The sequence below is a fragment of the Pongo pygmaeus genome, chromosome 14 (assembly GCF_028885625.2).
Source record: "Pongo pygmaeus isolate AG05252 chromosome 14, NHGRI_mPonPyg2-v2.0_pri, whole genome shotgun sequence".
Lineage (NCBI taxonomy): Eukaryota > Metazoa > Chordata > Mammalia > Primates > Hominidae > Pongo > Pongo pygmaeus.
Window position 1 is genome coordinate 105,406,790 of NC_072387.2, and position 20,294 is coordinate 105,427,083.

Here is a 20,294-nt window from a genome sequence, read left to right on the forward strand (position 1 = left end):
GCCAACTTTGAAAACTAAAGGGCAAATCTCTGGAGTGGTGAGAAAGAGATTTCTCCATGGTTCTCTCTCTTGCTAGCTGCATATGTGTACAATGACCCCATCACACTCTGCGTCTGAGCCTCCCTCTCTTTCTAGTTTTTTTCTTTGTTTCCCCTGTTCCTTCTTGTTTTTCCTTTGTTTGCACTGTCTGAAGGGGAGGAGGAGACAATATTCTCCCATAGCATTTTTTATTTACTTCCTCTATCACTAGAGCTAGGCAGAGCTTTTGAGACTCCTTTTGACACACTCACTTTTTTTCCACACTCACTTTTTAGATGGGAAAAATGGGCCCAATCAAATGTAAATGAACAGCAAGGTAGTGACAGCTAGAATAGACGGCAGGTCCTTTAAATGCCAGTCCAGTGCTATTTCCATACATAGCACCCAAGTTTAATGATTAAGAACAAACAATAACACTCCCAAGGCTGAACTGACCTTATATTTTTCATATGTAAAAATGTATTCTATGTTTGTTACCTCACAACTGTGTTAGTCCATTCTCACATAGCTATAAATATCTGAGACTGGGTAATTTATAAAGAGAGGAGGTTTAATTGCTAGGTTTTGCAGGCTGTACAGGAACATGATGCTGGCATCTACTTGGCTTCTGGGGAGGCCTCAGGAAACTCACAATCATTGCGGAAGATGAAGTGGAAGCTTGCATGTCACATGGTCACATGGCCAGAGCAAGAGCAAGAGAGCGAGGTGGGAGGTGCTACACACTTTTAAATGACCAGATCTCACGAGAACTCATTCACTATCACAGGAACAGCACCAAGGGGATGGTGCTAAACCATTCGTGAGAAATCTACCCCCATGATCCAATCAGCTTCCCCCCACCTCCAATACTGGGAATTACAATTCTACATGAGATGTGGTGCAGACAGATCCAAACCTTATCAGCAACCACAGGAGTTAGGGCAGGCGGAGGATGTGACAGCATTTAAACACCATTATTTCATGTACACGGAATTATTTGATGTAGAGTATGAATGTATGTACTTCGAAATTCAACATGATTTTGAAGTATATCCACAAGTATGGTTCATCTTTGGCCCAGTTTGGCCAGAAATAAAATACTGCACTGGAAATATGTATGCTACATTCACTAAATAATTTTAAAATGAGAGTTAAAGGTCATAATCATAGTTATGAACATAGATGCCAAAGCAGGTGAATCACTTGAGGTCAGGAGTTCAAGACCAGCCTGGCCAACATGGTGAAACCCCATCTGTACTAAAAATACAAAAATTAGCTGGGCGTGGTGGCACACGCCTGTAGTTGCGGCTACTCGGGGGACTGAGGCAGGAGAATCTCTTGAACCCAGGAGGCAGAAGTTGCAGTGAGCCAAGATGGTGCCACTGCATTCCAGCCTGGGCAACAGAGCTAGACTCTGTCTAAAATAATAATAATAATAACAACAATAATAAAGACATAGTTATGACCATAGCAAAAAAATAATGGTAAGAACTCACATTCACATTTGTCCAGTGAGAGGTAAAGCAAACACCAGTATATATGGAGATGTAAAATCCACCCTTTAGGCTGGGCATGATGGCTCATGCCTGTAATCCCAGCACTTTGGGAGGCCAAGGCAGGAGGGTCACCTGAGGTCAGGAGTTTGAGACCAGCTTGGCCAATGTGTTGAAACCCTGTCTCTACTAAAAATATAAAAATTAGCCAAGCATAGTGTCGCATGCCTGTAACCCCAGCTACTCGGGAGGTTGAGGCATGAGAATTGCTTGAACCTGGGAGGCAGAGGTTACAGTGAGTTGAAATCGCACCCTTGCACTTCAGCCTGGGCGACAGAGCAAGACTCTGTCTCAAAAAATAAATAAATAAATAAATAAAATCCACCCTTTTGAGAAGTCTTCTGCCCTGAGACTGAGAGTCAGCCATAGCTTTTCAGGTGCTAAGTAACAAAGAATGGTGCCATTTAAAATAGGTGGAAGTGTGGAGGTACATACCACTTAGGGCTTAGCTTGATTTTCCCTAAGCCAATGAAATACAAGAGTCTTAAAAGTCAAAAGTAATTGGCTGTTAGGAAAAAGAGCATAAGAAACTGGTGAGTCTAATCTGTGAGTGAAGTTACCATATACCTATTCCTGGTAGCAAAACAAACTAAAAGAAAAACATACTGCATTTTCCTGAATTCATAAAGTTTATGAATTCAGGAAAATGCAGTATGTTTTTCTATTAGTTTATTTTTTCTATTAGTTTGTTTATGAATTAGGAAAATTCATAAATTTCATTCCTAAAATTCATATTTAGGAAGATGCAGCATGTTTTTCTGTTAGCTCATATTTTCTATTAGTTCATATATTTTTCTATTCATTTCATATTAACATTGTGTGATTCCAAACTATCTGTAGAAAAATTGTTTAGTGATAAACATTTATATACATATATGCAATAGATTGTAAAAGACAAAAAAGCAATTATTTGAGGATTAATTTAATTGTTTAAAGTATAAACTGACAAAGCCTTATATTCATAAGATTTTAATTTGAAAGGATATGACATTCCTTCTTCATGTAAGAAGATTATACTCAAAAGAGCAAATACAAATTAGACATTTACAGTCTGTTTTTGAGAGTTCATACTTAACATTCTACCAATCTTAATCATATATCCTTTTTTGACTAATAAAATTAAATTCAACAACATTTAGCAAATGCCTATAGTATACCCAGTTCTATAATATCTATTATTTAATTTGTTGGATCCTCTCAATCACATGTGGAAATTAATATGAAATAATAAAATTTTATTATTTGCTTTTCTCCTCTACAGTATATGAACTCTAGAAACTCAAGAATAAACAGAGTATAATTCAGGTTGCTTAACCAAATTTCATTGGCTGCTTTATTTAGCATGTCAAAAAATTACACTATAATCTTTCATATGGTGTTTTGATTGGAAATAAAACATGGCTTAACTCTACAGGATTACATATATGGATGAATTGTATAGTGGGAGGCAGCTGACATAGGGCGTGTTTGCTTGTCAGAAAGATTTATGCCAGAAATCCTAGAGGTGCGGCAGTTATGATAATACAGGCAAAACATGACATCAACTTTGTTCTTTAGATCTTTTTATTCATTCTTCACAAACCCTAAATCATAGAAACAGCTATTGCTTTGAACCACAAAGAGAGATTTGTCTATTATCAGTCTGCCGTATTATCAGCATAAAATTCCACTGTGATTTCCTTTCTATGTTACTATTCAGAAGTCATGTATAGAGCAGACTGCATGAACCTGAATCACGAAGCCTCCTAGTAATACACTTGTAAATATTTTATTGGGGGGCATAAATAAATCTTTGAGGAGAACCTAGATGAAATAGGGTAGTTTTCAACTTTTTTTTTTTTTGAGATGGAGTCTCGCTCTGCTGCCCAAGCTGGAGTGCAGTGGTGCGATCTCAGCTCACTGCAACCTCCATCTCCCAGGTTCAACCAATTCTCCTGCCGCAGCCTCCCGAGTAGCTGGGATTACAGGCGTGCACCACCACACCCAGCTAGTTTTTTGTATTTTTAGTAGAGACAAGTTTTCACCGTGTTGGCCATCTGGTCTCAAACTCCTGACCTCAGGTGATCCATCTGCCTCAGCCTCCCAAAGTGCTGGGATTGCAGATGTGAGCCACTGTGCCTGGCTCAACTTTTAAATATTATTCAAATCTTGCTTCTAATTCAGATTTGTCTTCAGCACCAAACTCTGATAATTTTTCAGATTTATACATTTTTGAAAAATATTAATAACATGCAAAATGTTATTCCAATTGATATACTACTTCAACATACACTTTATGACCTAATGTGCATTAAAAAGTCACTTTAGAGTCCGGGCACAGTGGCTCACACCTGTAATCCCAGCACTTTCGGAGGCCAAGGCAGGCAGATCACCTGAGGTAAAGAGTTCGAAACCAGCCTGACCAACATGGAGAAACCCTGTCTCTACTAAAAATATAAAATTACCCAGGCATGGTGGCACATGCCTGTTATCCCAGCTACTCGGGCGGCAGGAGAATCGCTTGAACCCGAGAGGTGGAGGTTGCGGTGAGCCGAGATCGCGCCTTTGCACTCCAGGCTGGGCAACAAGAGCGAAACTCCGTCTCAAAAAATAAAAGAAAAAAAGAAGTCACTTTTGGGTCCCAGTTTCCTCATTTGAAAAATTGAATAGGTAACTTTTTTAAGGTCCTTTCTAACTTCAGCATTCTAGAAATAAAAATATATACCTTAGTTTGATGTCCTTTAAAATAACAATATTTTTTATGGCTATTTAAAAACCATTGGTTTTTAAATATTTTCACCAGAAAATGAAATAAACATGAGAAGGAGCATCCACAGCACAGTAAATGATACCCACCGCAGAACGTCCCCAACTCAGGATGGCAGGGAAGAACGATGGGTGCTCACTGGCAGAACGTTCCCATTCAAGTCACTGGGCCAGCTACGTTTGGCTGAGAGCACGGGCCAGAGCTCAAAGCACGCAGAAGACAGATTTAAGAATTCTCTAATGAACTCTTACTGTGTGTGTGGACTCAAAGAAAAACGTTCCAGACCCAAACTAACACAGTGAATGAGACTTGCTCAGGACACCATTAAACAGCATATTATTGAACTTCAATTCACTTATTGCAAGATCTAGACATATACTGAAATGAAGTAAGGAAACTACGTACTGTGTTCAAATAATTCTGATTATAAAAGCAATTTTCCTGAAAATAAAGTTAAATCAAGTTATTCAGAATTATCTTAATGCATTTTGTGCATGTTCGTTCCACACTGTAGATACTGACTGTACTCTGTACACAAACTACAAAGAGTTGTCTTGGTGGGAGGCAACTTCTCACAAGGAGTGGAGACTCTAGAACTGAGCTGGCTACATTGAAACCTCACCTCCACCACCTTCCAGAGCAAGTGAATTAATCTCTCTGTGGTTCAGTTTCCTCTTCTGTACAATGGGAATGAAAATAGTACCCCATTGCATGGAGTTTTTATTAAACAGTATCTATTGCATGGAGTTGTTAAAAGGTACCAAGATCAGTGTTTATTAGATAGAAATAAGAGAATGCCTACATTTTGAAGAAAAAAAACTCTCAAAATGAAGCATTAGCTTATAGGTATGTTTTTGTAAGAACATGCATTTTTAACCCTGAAATAATTCATTTTAAACTTCCTCTGATTTTCCCCACAATGTGAGCCACATGGTAACTTGGGACTTCTGAGTAGTTTGGAATAAACTTTGCACCTGCTGTATTGTGAGGACTAGGGAGAGGAGCAAGTATCTGCATTTGGTAACAGACACTAGACTGTATTGCTTCCCACTCCTTACACCTAGTCATTGAGAAAACCGAGGGCTATGGAAATCATTCACTCTGTCCTCAGTGTCCTCTGCTCAGCTTCTCGTCCCAGTGCTGTCTCCCCTTGATTTCTCGCTTCTTCTCTCCTTTATCTTTATTTCTTGCCCCTTGCTTTTCTCTTTGCAATTTCTGTTCCCCTTACTCTCTCTGCCTTGTCATTGGTCACTTCTTTCATTTATTTTTACTTTTTTAGAGACAGGCAGGCTGGTCTTTAACTCCTGGCTCATGCTCCCAAAGAGCTGGGACTACAGGCCGCTGGCTAACTTTTTTTTTTTTTTTTTTTTTTTTTTTTTTTTTTAAGAGATGGGGGCTCTCCTTATGTTACTCAGGCTGGTCTGGAACTCTTGGGCTCAAGTGATCTCGCTGCCTCAGCCTCTGGAGGGGCTGAGAGAGATTACAGGCACCCAGCTGTTCACCCTTTTAAATTTAACTGTCCTCCGGTTTTATTTCTCACTTTTCTTTGCAAGCCCCTCACCCCCCACCACCTTTGCTCCCCTGGACTATCCTCTGCTCTGACTTTCTGGTTTCCCTCCCTCTGCCCTCACTCTGGGCACCAGCCCCTTCCATGTTGGCATTTGACTCCACACTTTCTGCTTTCCTACTTTGAGATTTGCAATACACTTCAGCCTTATTCACTTACTGCTGTTAGCCTAACCGATTAATACCACTTTTATGAAAAATGTAATTTTATCTCTTTAAAGAGACACAAGGAAATGAGAGGCATGAATGAACTGAATAATATTCATTATTTACTAAGCATCCACTACATTCCTGTCCTTCATATACGTTGTATCTAATCTTCACAACGCCTTTGAAAGAAGCTGTCATTTAGTCCCGCTTTATACTTGAGGAAGTGATGCTGAGTGAGATTAGGTGACCTGTCCAAGGTCATTCAGAGGTAGAATTTTATCTCACATCTTTCTGGTTACATCATCTACCCTCTGTCCGCTATATCTCCCTGACTCTTAAGTGAATGAAACTACCATGCTTTATCACGTTTCTCCTAAACAGAAGGAAAAAGTGACAATAAGTCTACATGTAGAGATTTTAGATTTTCTCCATGCGCTGCCTCTCACATACACATCTATACAGACGCCACCTTTAAATTTAGCAAAGGAGGGAGGCAGAAAGAGAGTGAGAATAAAACAGTAAAGACACCAAAGGAAAATTGCTTCTCTCCTTGATGTTATCTGTGAATGACTGAGTTCATTAGGAATCCTAGACTCAGGGGTTTTTGGAGTTGAAAGTGGTCTCGGAAGCTACCCAAAATAACTCCTCTGTTTTACAAATGAGGGAGCTGTAACTCAGAGACATAAAATCACTTGCCCAAAACATACAAATTAACATACTGCCCCGACCTGGGTGGGAGGTTAAATTGATATTCATCAAGTGCTTACGGACAAACAAAATGTAACCAACCTGTCTACAAGCCCTGGAAGGTTCTAGCATCCCAGAGTGAGAGTCATTCCAGGCTCGAAGGGTATTCCTGTTGGGGCCCAAACCTTACCCCTCCCCTCCAGGGGCTCAAGAGGAGTCTGCTAAGATAATTTAGAATTGGGAATGAGTGTGTTTCAAATGAATGCATGAAAAACAAATCCACAAAGTATATGGCACTGACTTGTAATAGGCCCATAGAAACATTCTGATGGAGTACGACTTCACAGGTTGCCAAATGACAAAATAAGGCAACTGTTTGTATAGTTATAATTTGCAAAAAAATTATAGATATATATTTATATATGAATGGTGATGCAATGGTGAGAATTAAGTGTTCGTTCTGTAACTATTCCTATCACTCTGTAGCGTTCATGCTAAGTAGATTACAAATATCATTGGATTTGCATAAAGCATTAAGATAAATGAAATGTTAGGGAAAATGGAAGGAAAAAGAACACAGATGTGCTCTTTTAATATCTTGGTACCGGCATTAATATCTTCTTTAACGTGGTGTAACAATACTTGGCTCCTGGGCAGTTGTTTTTTTTAGTTAATACCATATCATCAGGAATTCAGTTTCTTCCCACCTGATTAGCAGCACGCCACCTCACTGGAATCTAGGAAGGAGCTAATGCATACTGAAACCAAATCTGATGCTTAGAAAATCCTTGAGCTATTGAAAGGCACACCTGTGTTGTTTGGTAGGTGTACTGAATCTCAAGTAAGGAATTTCTGCAAATCTCCTGTTTAGTTGGCTAAACTGGTTTTCACTCCTATTGAACAACCCCAGGGTGGGGGATCCTCTATTTCTCTTTAATAACCATAATAAGCCAAAGAAATAATTTTCAATGCTAATTTCAGTGACTTAGACCTCAAAAGTAGAAAGGCTTAGAATATGTTTCAGGGCATTGTATGTTTTCGGGTCAAATTTATAGATCAGTTAGTAGTTTTCATATTGGAAAAGATCTACAGCTTTTTGTAAAGACTAAACTACTGTTAACTAAGATGTTACTTTGAATAATTTAAAGGAGGCAACCTTTTCTGATGTATTCACTTTTATATTTAAATTAAGAATAGTTTCTCATGAAATTTCAGTGAACTGAATCCTAAAGAAAATAAGGAAGCATTTATCAGTCAAAAGTACTCTGTAAATCGGCTTGCAGATTAACTGCAAAGGTTATTTGGGAACTGTATAATCTTAAAGCAAAACAAGACATTTATCCATTACTTCTTTTCAAAAATCTCTATTTGGTCCATTTTTATTTTCTGGACATTCTTTTTTTAGATTATGTGCTACTCCATAATATCTTTAGAATTCTCCTGACTAAACTAGCTTGAGAAGCATAAGATATGACATTCTAAAATAAAAATGTTTGATTCATTACATAATATTATCTAGGTATTAAAGAAAGTTAACATTTTTCATTCTTTGGTCAGGCAGTCATGGCCTTTAACATACAGCTTTCCACAGTAACTATGTACTACATCCTAGGGAAGATAAAGAAAAGGGTTTAAGGTTGTCCAACCTCATAGAAAGGAGAAAGGAAAATTAACCAAGTCTGCAGGCATGACGACCCTAGTCTGTTTTAGCTGGCAAAGGAACTAATAGTGCTGCCATTTAAGTTTTAATTTATGGATTGTTTGTGGTGTTTCCCATCCCTTTTAAGTTGAAATTGTGTGTTGCAATCTCTACAGTAATAGAATATTTCTTTTTTCAAAGTATTCAACAATGAGATTCATGTTCTTTCTTCCTGTGATGCATACCACCATCTGTTATGCTAAATTAACTGTTTATACACAGATACACAAAGCTCAACTGGTCAGAGCTGTGGTTCTCAGCCTGAGTACACATTAGAAGTTTTGGAAATACTGCTACTATGGCCACCCCCAGAGATTCTGGCTTCAGTGGTGTGGCGATGCAGCAGAGAGAAGAGTGTTCCAAGTAGGAATTCAGAATTTGTTTCTTCTGGATGCTATGTTGCAACGGTAATCTGGGTTTATAGATTTTTGAAGTATAATAGGTAGAGCTACATTATGTGTTAAATAAACTTCGCAGACTGGTTTAAAACACCAAACCATTCTTCAAAGTTCTTTCTTTAAAACAAACAATGTGCCTTTGGATCCAAACAGTGGACTTTATAGCCAACTAGGTGATAAATTAGGAAGTGCTTGAGTCTTAAAGGTCACAGCACTACACTTGTTTTGTGTCAAAAGTAAGTCAGGGTTTTGTCTAGTAAAAACAAAGAAATAATGAATTTAGTGAGTTCCTACCATAGGCAAGCCCCGGTCAACAAAGCGACTATCAAACAAGGCCAGGAAATAAAGTATTAAATTTGTGTAATTTGCAATTTTAAAAAAATCAGTAAGAAATGTTATGGTTAATGGGTTTTGTGTTTTTCAAATAGTAATTGGATCAGAAATAGGCAGATTATTCAGGAAGGAATATGGCATAGAAATAATAGTGGAAATATGCTGGAGGACAAAAAAACAGATGATAAAACACTTTAAAAAGGCAAGCCATACAAAAGAATAGAGGATGCTTTGTAGTCATTGCTCAAAGGTGACTGATTTGCATAGCAAGGAGGATGAGAAGGAAGAGGTTAGGAAGATACTTCTTTTTTTTTTTTGTATTTTTAGTAGAGACGGGGTTTCACCATGTTAGCCAGGGTAGTCTCGATCTCCTGACTTCATGATCCGCCCGCCTCGGCCTCCCAAAGTGCTGGGATTACAGGCGTGAGCCACCGCGCCCAGCCAGGAAGATACTTCTTAAACTCAGTTTTTAAGTTTAGTTTACCAGTGAACCTAACATGATACATCAGGACACGCTGGGGTTCAGAGCAGAACAGTAGGGTAACCATGTCTGCATTGTCACCCTTGTACCCATTCACGAAAGCCGTGGGACCGTTAAGCACACAGAAGCCCACCACCTGCCAGCTGCTGCACGGCTGCAAGAGTAGGACTTACTTCGTGTTCTCAGAGCACAGATTACAACATTTGGGTAGACATTGAAGAGAGACAGATTTGGGCTCAATAGGAAGAAAATCTTTCTTAAAAGGGCTGTCAAAACAACATGAAAAAAACAGAATAGATACGTTGCCATGCACTGAACTGCTGGTCCTGAAGGGTGGAGCATGGGCTAAACATTATCTCTAGAAATAGACAGGAGAATTGTTTTAAGTGTGGAGCGTGTCCTGCTGGTCTCCAGTGATTCTTCCAATCTAAGTTTTGATGATTCTATGTCCAGCTTCCTTTCTTCTCCAGTCACCTTGTTGCCTCTAATTTCACTGGGCACCCATTTGGTTAAAAAAAAAAAAAAGTGACAAAGGGAAATTAAGCAATTCTTCACATTGAACCAGAGTGTTTCTACCTAAAGATAGTGACACAGAGGGTTAGCATGAGATTTATCACAGCAGACTGATTGATAGGTTTTAGACCTTTCCTTACTTTTGGCAACAAGTGAACCCTGGAAGCTTATAACAAGAACTGCAAGAACCTTTAAGTGGACAAATAATAACCCGTGTCCTTGTTCTCTCATTTATGCCCAGATTTGTGGCTTCAGGAGCCACAAGTACACCCTGATCTTTATGTTTACCTTGAGACAGCAATGAAGGGATGAAGGAATGAATGAGTTTATATTTCAATTAGGCGTGAGAGATGGAGGTGGTTTAAAAAAAAAAAGACAAGATAGCAGTTTTGACTGGGATAACAGCATCCTTCCATAGAATAGCCTCTAGACCTGGAAGCTGGAAGGGATCTACAGGGAAAATGTGTTAAACAAATGCCCTCTGCGTAGTGCATTAGCATGAGTACACCAGCAAGATCAAGATTGTCAGGATGCCCCATCTGCTGCTATCTTGACTTTAGGCCTGTGCCGCGCACCGTTTTGCCATGACTTTCCGCATACCACCAGGCCAAACAGAACTGCAGAGTTTTGAGGGCAAGGCCGGTTTCCAGCCCAGAATCTGCACAGTGATCCCTCCTTGACAAGTCAAACAGAGTCACCCAAACAAGCGTGGCACGCAAACCTTTAGAGTTCAGCAAACCGAGGGCTGAGTTACCAAACCGTGTCCTTTCAGGGCACGCAAAAGGCTTTTCCTGCTCTGCTTCTACAAGGTAGTCAGGAAGCCACGCTATTTGCCTTGGGTAGGGCTGGGTCGGGGTGGTGAGGTGGGGGCGCAGCAGGCTGTCCACACCCGGTTGCCAGTCTGAACCTGAGCCGCTCCAACAAGCGAGCCCTTCTCCGCGGCCCTTCGGCTCAGGGGAGCGCAGGCCGGCCTTCCTCCCGCACGCTGGCGCGGGCCAGCTGCAGGTGGAGAACCCGGGGGGCGACCGCGAGCCCTCTGAGCCCCATCAAGGGCCAGGGCATGGGTGTGAGGGGTCGCGTGCGCCCCCTGGCGCCGGGTGCGCTGGGCGGGGCGGTGGGCGGGGACGGTGAGCGGAGGCGGAGGCGGGAGGCGGAGCCGCGGGGTTGGGAGTGCGGGGGTCGCGGCGCAGAGTGGGAACCCGAGAGCGAGCGCGGCTGCATCCGGCGGCATGGCTAGCACGGCTTCGGAGATCATCGCCTTCATGGTCTCCATCTCGGGCTGGGTACTGGTGTCCTCCACGCTGCCCACCGACTACTGGAAGGTGTCTACCATCGACGGCACGGTCATCACCACCGCCACCTATTGGGCCAACCTGTGGAAGGCGTGCGTTACCGACTCCACTGGCGTCTCCAACTGCAAGGACTTCCCCTCCATGCTGGCGCTGGACGGTCTGCATCCCCGCGGCCCCCGCCCTCAGCCCTCCTTCCTTGATGGCCGGCCCGCTAGGCACCCTCTCGCCCCCAATACCCCCAGCGGGACCCTTAGACTGGACTCCTCTGAGGCCCGACCCGTCTCTCCCCACAGGGCCTCAGGGAGCCGGGGACGTTCCCTGCTGCCCGCCCTCTCCTGACGGCTGTCTCGCGGGGCGCCTGTTCAAGCCCGGGACCCCGGGAGGGGGGACACGCAGACAGGCCCGGGTTGGTGACTCCCAGGCGTCGGGGGATGGGGAAACTGCCGTCCTGAGAGTCGAAGACGCGGCTGCCCTCCCCCACCCCCCATATCTTGGGGACCGCTGGGACCCAGAGTTCATGCTGCAGGGGCTTGTCTCCTCCACCTCCCCTACGTTCCCCGAAGGCTGGGTTCTGATAAAAAATGGTGTCATTGCAAGCCAAATCCGTTGTCCTGACCTCCCTTGAGCCATTTCGTTGGTTTTTTAAAAAGTAGGCGGGGGTGGGGGTTGAGAGGTTGGAAGCGGGAAAACATATTGCAGAGTTTGTTGTTGTTATTGTTTCCCTTTAAAGAGCTTCTACAAACTTGTCTGCCTAGGCAACACTACAAACACTTCCTCCGAGTTTTAGGAAAATAATAGCCCTTGCGGTGCCGCGATGAGTCCGCAGAGGGTAGGGAATCTTGGGCCGTGCGAGCGTGGCGCCGGGAGCTGACCGGTTCTGCATCGGAGTCCCCGGTGCCTGCAGCTGTCCTGGGTTGTTCCTTTGTAGATGTTCACCTGGCGTTGCTCCGGTTAGCTAGGCCTTATGCTGGTAGCAGCTGGTGGATATTCACACAGAACTCTGGCTCTGTTGAGTTTCAAGACAACAGCCGATGTCAGCCCGGTGCCATTGATTGCTCAAGTTCTAGGCCCGTTGCTTCCAGGATTTTACAGCAAACGAATCCTGGCAGAAGCTTAAGAGGAGTTATTTACATTACATATTTCTAGATTTGAGGTGTTTCTTTTTCTTTTATTACCGCACTTGCAGGTTTTGTTTACATAGCTGGGTAAATGAAAGAAAATAGTTGATTCCTCTAAGATGGGGTTTGCCACGAAAAGCAAACTGTTGCTCAACGTGGTATTTGATGGAACCTCCGTGTAAGGAATACGCATCTAGTTTTAGAAGGGTGGCGCCCGGGTCCGTGTCCTGTTCGGTAAAATAAGCAGCCGGAACAGTGTTTATTCCCCAGCATTACCGTTGAATTTCCTGTGGTTTGTAGAGCACGCATCCAGGTAGATGAACAGGCATTCTCTTGTTCCTGTGGTTTATAGTCAGCAATATGTTACTGTCCTCTGAACACTCTTCTGTTGTAACTCTGTTGTTCCCTGAGATAGCGTGCCAGATAGGTACGCTTCCTTCTGTAGGACAGTTGGGGGACAAGGGAGAGAAGGAAATGAATGCGTTATGAATATTATTAAGTGCAGAATAATAAAGTTTTCTCTTACGTGTCTGCAGTGAGAGTGGAGGTGGTACCATACCTGCTTGGGGGCAGATCGGGCCGGGAGTGAAGAGGAAGTAGGAATAGTTGTCCTGGTTAGCTGGGAGGAGAATAGAGAGGAGTGACATTTTTATGCCATCCAACTTGCAAAATGGCCTTCCTGTGTGCTCATGTGACTAAAAAATGACTTTTAAAAACAAATGGCATGACACTACCTACTGTTGTACAACACTTTAAAATCAGTATATTTTTCCAAGTCAGTACTTAATAGAAGTGACTTGACTCTGTGTGACTGCTGCATGGTATATTCATTAGACTGCCTAAAATGGCTTAGTTAACCATGGATCCATTGTGGACATTGGACCTTTTCCAGCTTTTCTTTGTTGGTGGTGCTTTACTGAAAATCTTATATTCACCTCTTTGTATGTGTGTGTATTTCTGTAGACTCCATTCCACTGAGAAATGGTATTGTAAGAGCAGTAGAATACACGTGCATTTTAATATTCAGTTCATACTGTCAAATTACTTTCCACTGACAGTGTATGAGAATACCTGCTTCTCCACATTCTCACCACTCTGTGTTAATCCATTTTTTTTTTTTTTTTTTTGAGATGGAGTTTTGCTCTTGTTGCCTAGGCTGGAGTGCAGTGGCACAATCTCAGCTGACTGCAACCTCCGCCTCCCAGGTACAAGTGATTCTCCTGTCTCAGCCTCCCAAGTAGCTGGGATTACCAGCATGCGCCACCATGCCCGGCTAATTTTTTTTGTATTTAGTAGAGACAGGGTTTCACCATGTTAGGCTGGTCGCGAACTCCTGACCTCAGGTCATCCACCCTCCTTGGTCTCCCAAAGTGCCAGGATTATAGGTGTGTGCCACTGCGCCCAGCCATCTTATCATTTTAGTTGGCATTTCCCTTATTGCCATGGTCAAAATCACTGGTTAGAAAAATGGTCAAAACTCACTGACCATTTTTTTTTCTCTTTTGTGAATTGGCGTCCATATCTTAGGTCCATGGTTCTGTTGTTCCTTGGTGGTTTCGATGATTTGTCAGTCCTTGATTTATTATGCAGGTTGCAATCTCACACCATTGTTTGTCTTTTAAATTTATGATGCCTTTTCTCATACAGGACTTTGAAATTTGTAATAGAATCATATTTATCAGCCTGTTTTTTGATGAATTCCCTTCTGTGGCTTAAGATGGCATTTCCTACCGCAAAACAAACTTACTTTTCTGTATCTCTCAGAATAACATTTTGGAGGGTTAAGTCACGCAACTGTCTTTTCCTGTGGAGGGGAGTTGATTCCCCCACCTGCAAGTAGAAGCTTCTAGGGTAGGGCCCCTCTGTTTGTCCTCTCTACCTTGAGTTCCCAGGGCAGCCGCATCTGGTGGGTGCTGGTCCTGACATTGCCTTTGGAGAAAGTGGCCATGGTGGCCTGAGTAGAACAGCCCTCCCCTTAAACCCAGGCATGAGCTCTAGATTGGGAAGAGAATCCAGGAAGGGAGAGACAAGGCTCGTGACTCTTGCCTGTCTTGTGTCAGGTGGAAGAACTCTTGGAGTCAAACGACGAGGTCATTATTCTGAATTTCTTTTCTTTTTTTTTTTTTTTGAGACAAAGTTTCACTCTGTCGCCCAGGACAGAGTGCCGTGGCATGATCTCTGCTCACTGCAACTTCCACCTCCCGGGTTCAAGCGATTCTCCTGCCTCAGCCTCCTGAGTAGCTGGAATTACAGGCGCCCACTGCCACACCTGGCTGATTTTTGTATTTTTAGTAGAGACAGGGTTTCACCATGTTGGCCAGGCTGGTCTTGAACTCCTGACCTCAAGTGATCTGCCCGCCTCTGCCTCTCAAAGTGCTGGGATTACAGGCATGAGCCATGCGCCCAGCCCTAAATTTCTTATATAAAGACATCTCTGATTCCCCTCCCCTAGGGGTATCATTGCCACTTGTTTTCCTTAATGAGGCCTAGCAAAGCTCTATGTCTAGATTTAACATTATGCCATATTAAGAACCCAGCTCTAATTTCTGCTTAGAATCCATTGTAGTATTATAATATGAAGGGATGCTTTGATGACTTTCTTACTGCTCAGCAGACACCCATATTATTCATCCTGTGAAGGAGGTGCTGCCATCCCTGTTTTACAGATGAGAGAACTGAGCCTCAAAGAGATTAGGTCCTATAACCAAGGGCATACCTTAGGTAAATAGAAGCACCAGAGGTGAAACTCAGAGTTCCTGCCCTCCCCATACCACTGTTCTCTCAAAGGATTTGCAGAAGTACACAAAGCTACTAGGAAAAGAAAAGCACATTCTTTTTTCCCCCCTAAATCCATCAACTAGCACAGGTGCTATTAGCGAATTGTCTCCACTAAATGGATGTTTTCGTTTTTTGCTGATTTGCAATTGAAAATACACATAATTTGGAAAACACTTAACTTTTAAGGAACACCTTGAAGGTTTCCTCCAACAGAGTTCATTAATTTAAAGTCGCTGTATTTTACTATTTGAAAATTTCACAGTTGAATGAGCTTGTGATTTCTGTTTATTGTTAACCCATACTCCTTTAAAAGTACCACTTGAACTTCAGCGAGAATGATTTTGAGCCAGCTTGTTTTTAGTGTATGCCATCTAGTGGGAATGCTTGCCATTCCTCCCAGGAGAACTAGCTATAAATTATACTTCAGAGAACTTCTAAATAAATATGTTCATGCCTCAGCACCTTAATGTGTTAATTAGCTATTAACAGTGTCAGTAAATTAGACCTGTCAAAAATAATGGCCTCCTTGACTAGGTTTTTACTAACACTTCTCCTGGTGGTGTTACTTGTAAGTTTTGCCCTCAGGAACTGTTAGAAAGCAAGGCTGTAGAGGTCTGCTTTGCAAAAGATGAACTCTAAAAGGGTTTGTTGGAAACATCTTGGCTCCAATCTGTGGAGCCAAGGCTACCAGTTGTAAGGACTGGTAGCCTTCGAACACTGAGAATTTACAAATCTCAGGCTTACAAGCAACTCCATTACATTTATGGCTGGCAGGGGAGTTTATCCCCTGCTCTTTGCTCTCCATTTCAGAAAATCTGGCCAATGATTGTCCTTGTAAATTGCCTTCTTTGTGCATGCGCAAAATTAACAAGTTATTGCTCCTGTTCATGCTGGAGAAAAGTACCTCATTTTCCAAATCCGGGTTCTGGTTGGCACAAAAGAAGGACCTGACCAGATCAGAATCTGCCCTGCCCACTTCTCCTCTCATGCTTGCGTCAAGAGACCAAAGCGGGTCCTGCTGCCAATACCAGGGCGGGGACGGGGCATCTCAAAGTGAGAAACTCGGGAAAAATGTTATGAGTGGTGATTACATAAAGTTTAAAGACTACTGTTATTTTCCCTGTCGTATTAAGAATCGAATGGTTTAGCCTGGGTTCTACCCACTGTTTATCATCTGGGAAATGCATTCCACGTTCTAAATGACCAGATTGTAGAATTTAACCTTTGGTAAATTCCTGACAACTTGCACTTTCTGTTAACAATGCATGGAAGATAACTAAAGGCAATGCAAATTAGGGTACATGCTAATGTTTTCTGGGAGTACATATAAATAGATGAGTCCCCCATTTTTTGTTTATTTAATGACTGCAGTCAGAGTCAGCTATAAAACCTCAAAACCATAGATTAAAATGAATTTCACAAAAAGAGTGAAAATACACTGTCCGAGTAGCCCTGGTGGCAAGTGATGAACCAGTTTGGGTTATCCTCACAGGCCGTCTTGAAACTTGCAAGGGCCTGACAGGCTTCCCCTCTCTGTCTTACCTCTACCTGCTGTCTGGGCTCTGGCTGGGGAACTTGAGGACTGAAGTTTTAAATAGAGCTGGTTCAGCATGTGGCAGCGGAGACCCAAATAGCCCTGCAGCACAATGATTGCTATGAAAGAAGCCTTCATTATCCTGTTTTGCTAAAAATAAGTTTGTTTTGCTGTTTTTGATAGCCACGGTGTTAGTGAAATTGTTTTTTGTATGGAAATAGTTCACACTACACAATAGAAGGTCACTGTCCTTGCAGTCTGCATTTGTGGGAGTCTAAAGTGTTTACAATTAAGTAGAGCAGCTCCCGTTTGCTCTTCAAAAATGGGCCCAAGGAATAGGATTAAAACTTCAATTTCATTCTTTTCCAAAGAGACACAGACTGGGGCCAGATGCAGTGGCTCATGCCTTTAATCCCAGCATTTTGGGAGGCCGAGGCAAGAGGATCACTTGAGGCCAGGAATTCAAGACTAATCTGGGCATTATAGCAAAACCCTGTATCTAGAAAAAATTTAAAAATTAGCCATAGGTGGTGGCAAATGCCTATGGTTTCAGCTACTCAGAAGGCTAAGGCAGGAGGATCTCTTGAACCCAGGAATTTGAGGCTGCAGTGAGCTATGATTATGCCACTTCCTTCCAGCCTGGGTGGCAAAAGTGAGATCCTGTCTTAAAAAAACAAAAGAACAAAAGAAACTGAACTGGAGGCCACTAGTATGTACTCCCTAAATTCATGATTATCATGGTCTCGGAATTCTTATTTATCATGGCTCTGCTTGAACACCAATAATAAATGACTTGTCATATACTGGCACATAAGAGGTTTTTTCCAGTTAAAAAGTTTAATTCCAAACGTAAACCTGATATAGGTATATATGTTCATTTGCTTAGCAGATATTTACTTACTCCCGGTATGTGCTACTATCACTATTTTAGATTGAAATATGGCATTGTTTCAGGCTGAAATGAAAATGGCTTATGTGGTAAAAGCTTATTAGTTTAAACCCTGTTAATGTAAAAACCTGGACAAAAGCCACACTGAAGTTTACCCTGTACCCTGGCTGTGCAAATAAAAATATGTGACTAAGAAAATGAATAGCACAGGAAGGGTGAACAAATGAACTGACAGAACATATTCGTTAGGGTACTTTAAAGGCATTCATTTATAGCAGAACAGTTGACTTAATCACTGTAAATTACTCTTCTACAAAATAGTGCTTTTTAAAACCCAGTTTTATTATATATGCCCTGAAAACAATAATACTTCACTAAAATATTCCCTTAGACCTCCCATGGTTCATGGTGATATTCCAGTTAGTCTCGTATTAATAAGCTTCCACTAATATTGGAAGGTTTGACCCTTTGGAGCTCTTTCTGCCACCCAGTTATAAATCTTATCATTTGATAATGTCAAAACCATTAAAACACCCTTTTAAGGTCCAATGAGCAGAGGAGCTACAGGGTTGTGATGGTGGCAGATGATGTTTTTTCACAGTGAAAGGCACCTTTCACTATGGAATTTCACTATATGGAATTTGTAGTCTGATTTGGGATGGAATCCATGTCTGCCACTTTCTAACTCACCTCTGGTAAGTCACATAACCTTTGTGTGCCTCAGTTTCCTCATCGGTGAATATGGAAATAACACTCAGAGATCTATCCTGAGGATTCCGCATAAACTGCGCTTCACAGTGTGTGACCTAGAATAGGCACTCCCTGTAGATTAACTTGCTTTCCTTTCTTGCTTGTCTTGCCACATGTTTTCACCATCACAGTTATCTTTTTGGAAAACAAACATCCAGAATGACAACGTAAAATGAGGATTTCTCCCTGGACAGCCACGTGCTTTATGTAACGTAAATCACTTACTCTAATTGCAGGTTATATCCAGGCATGTAGAGGACTTATGATCGCTGCTGTCAGCCTGGGCTTCTTTGGTTCCATATTTGCCCTCTTTGGAATGAAGTGTACCAAAGTCGGAGGCTCCGATAAAGCCAAAGCTAAAATTGCTTGTTTGGCTGGGATTGTATTCATACTGTCAGGTAAATAGTAACTTTCTTCCAAACCAGGTACTTGATGATGTTAATGAAATCACACTAACCATAGTGCTTTCCCTCTGATATTTGTTAGGGCTGTGCTCAATGACCGGCTGTTCCCTATATGCAAACAAAATCACAACGGAATTCTTTGATCCTCTCTTTGTTGAGCAAAAGTAAGTACTCTTCTCAGTCTGTTTCCAGCTCACAGGAAGTGTATATAAATTAATATTCTCAACCAAGAGACATGAATTTCCTATATGACTTTTGAAAGTAAGACATACTGATAAATGGTAACGGATGACATCATTCAAGATTAAATGTGTCATATGCCACATATGCAAAATATGCATTTAATTACTTTGCTAGTGTTGCACTGTCTTGTCTCTAAACAGTTCAAGGCATCAAATTTAGAACTATAAACTTCATCGTCTGCTGTACATCATGAAACTGAGGTCAAGTAGAGGAAAAGTGAAAGGTGTCAGACGGGGAGGAAAGAATGATGCGGTGTGCGAATAGAAAATTAAAACCTTGCCTTGATTGTTGCCCACTCAAAATGATATTTGCCAGATGCTAGTTTCTGGGTCTTTTACATTTGCTGTATTAACTACTGTCTTAACAAGCTCCTCCTAATAAACCTTTATAAAGAAACTGTATACGATGCAAGGTTTTTGAAAAATGCTGTAGGAGCACGGCACCTTTACTCAAATGTGGCTGGTCGGTCTTGCAGATGAATGCTTTGGAATTAACAGATCAGTTTGCTTGTTGGTGTTTTTAAACTGTGGGCTGTTGCTTCTTATAGTTTCCCTAGGCTTATTTCTTTGGATTGGGAAAACCCCAGGGATACCAAATCAGAATTAATATATTAAATATTTTGTCTTACCTAAGAATATATCTACATCCCTCTTTAGGATGCCTCACGTATTTATGTGTGTATTGCTATCAATGAGGCTGGTAATTTTATTTTAGACTTCAGGTCAAATTTTATAGAATTTTTAAGAAGTATATTATTGAAATAGCTGGTCAGCTGGGCTTTACTTTTTTTCTGGTGGTTTTAGTAATCTTCAGGAAATTGATTTTCTAGTTCTAGCTTAAGTGTACCTTATGCATAAATAGTAAATGCTTATATCATGAAATATAATGAAAATAATAGCTAGCGCATGTTGAGTCCCCACCAGGAGCCAAGCAGAGCACTGCAAACATTATTTTATTATGTTATTTTATTTTATTCTTACAACAACCTTATAAAGTAGGTCCTCTTGGTACTCTTTTTTTAAATTGAGGAAAGAGGCCAAGTGATGTGTTCAAGGAAACTTGGACCAAACTAGTAGGCTGATTGAAACTGTGATTCAAACCAGGCAGTTGAACTTCAGAACACTGGCTCTTAAAAAGCATGA

The 20,294-nt window shown here is 41.6% G+C and overlaps 1 protein-coding gene across 3 annotated transcripts in view; it reads left to right on the forward strand.

The window, feature by feature from the left end:
• CLDN10 (claudin 10) overlaps positions 1–20,294 on the forward strand; it is a 147,905-nt gene that overhangs the window by 108,371 nt on the left and 19,240 nt on the right. For 2 of the 3 annotated variants that reach the window (XM_054445900.2, XM_054445901.2), the window contains exons 2-3: positions 18,742–18,903; positions 18,992–19,073. In XM_054445900.2, coding sequence (XP_054301875.1) covers positions 18,742–18,903; positions 18,992–19,073 — 244 coding nt within the window. Of the gene's footprint in view, positions 1–11,254; positions 11,594–18,741; positions 18,904–18,991; positions 19,074–20,294 lie in introns of those variants that run through there. The other variant, XM_054445899.2, reaches the window with a different exon arrangement.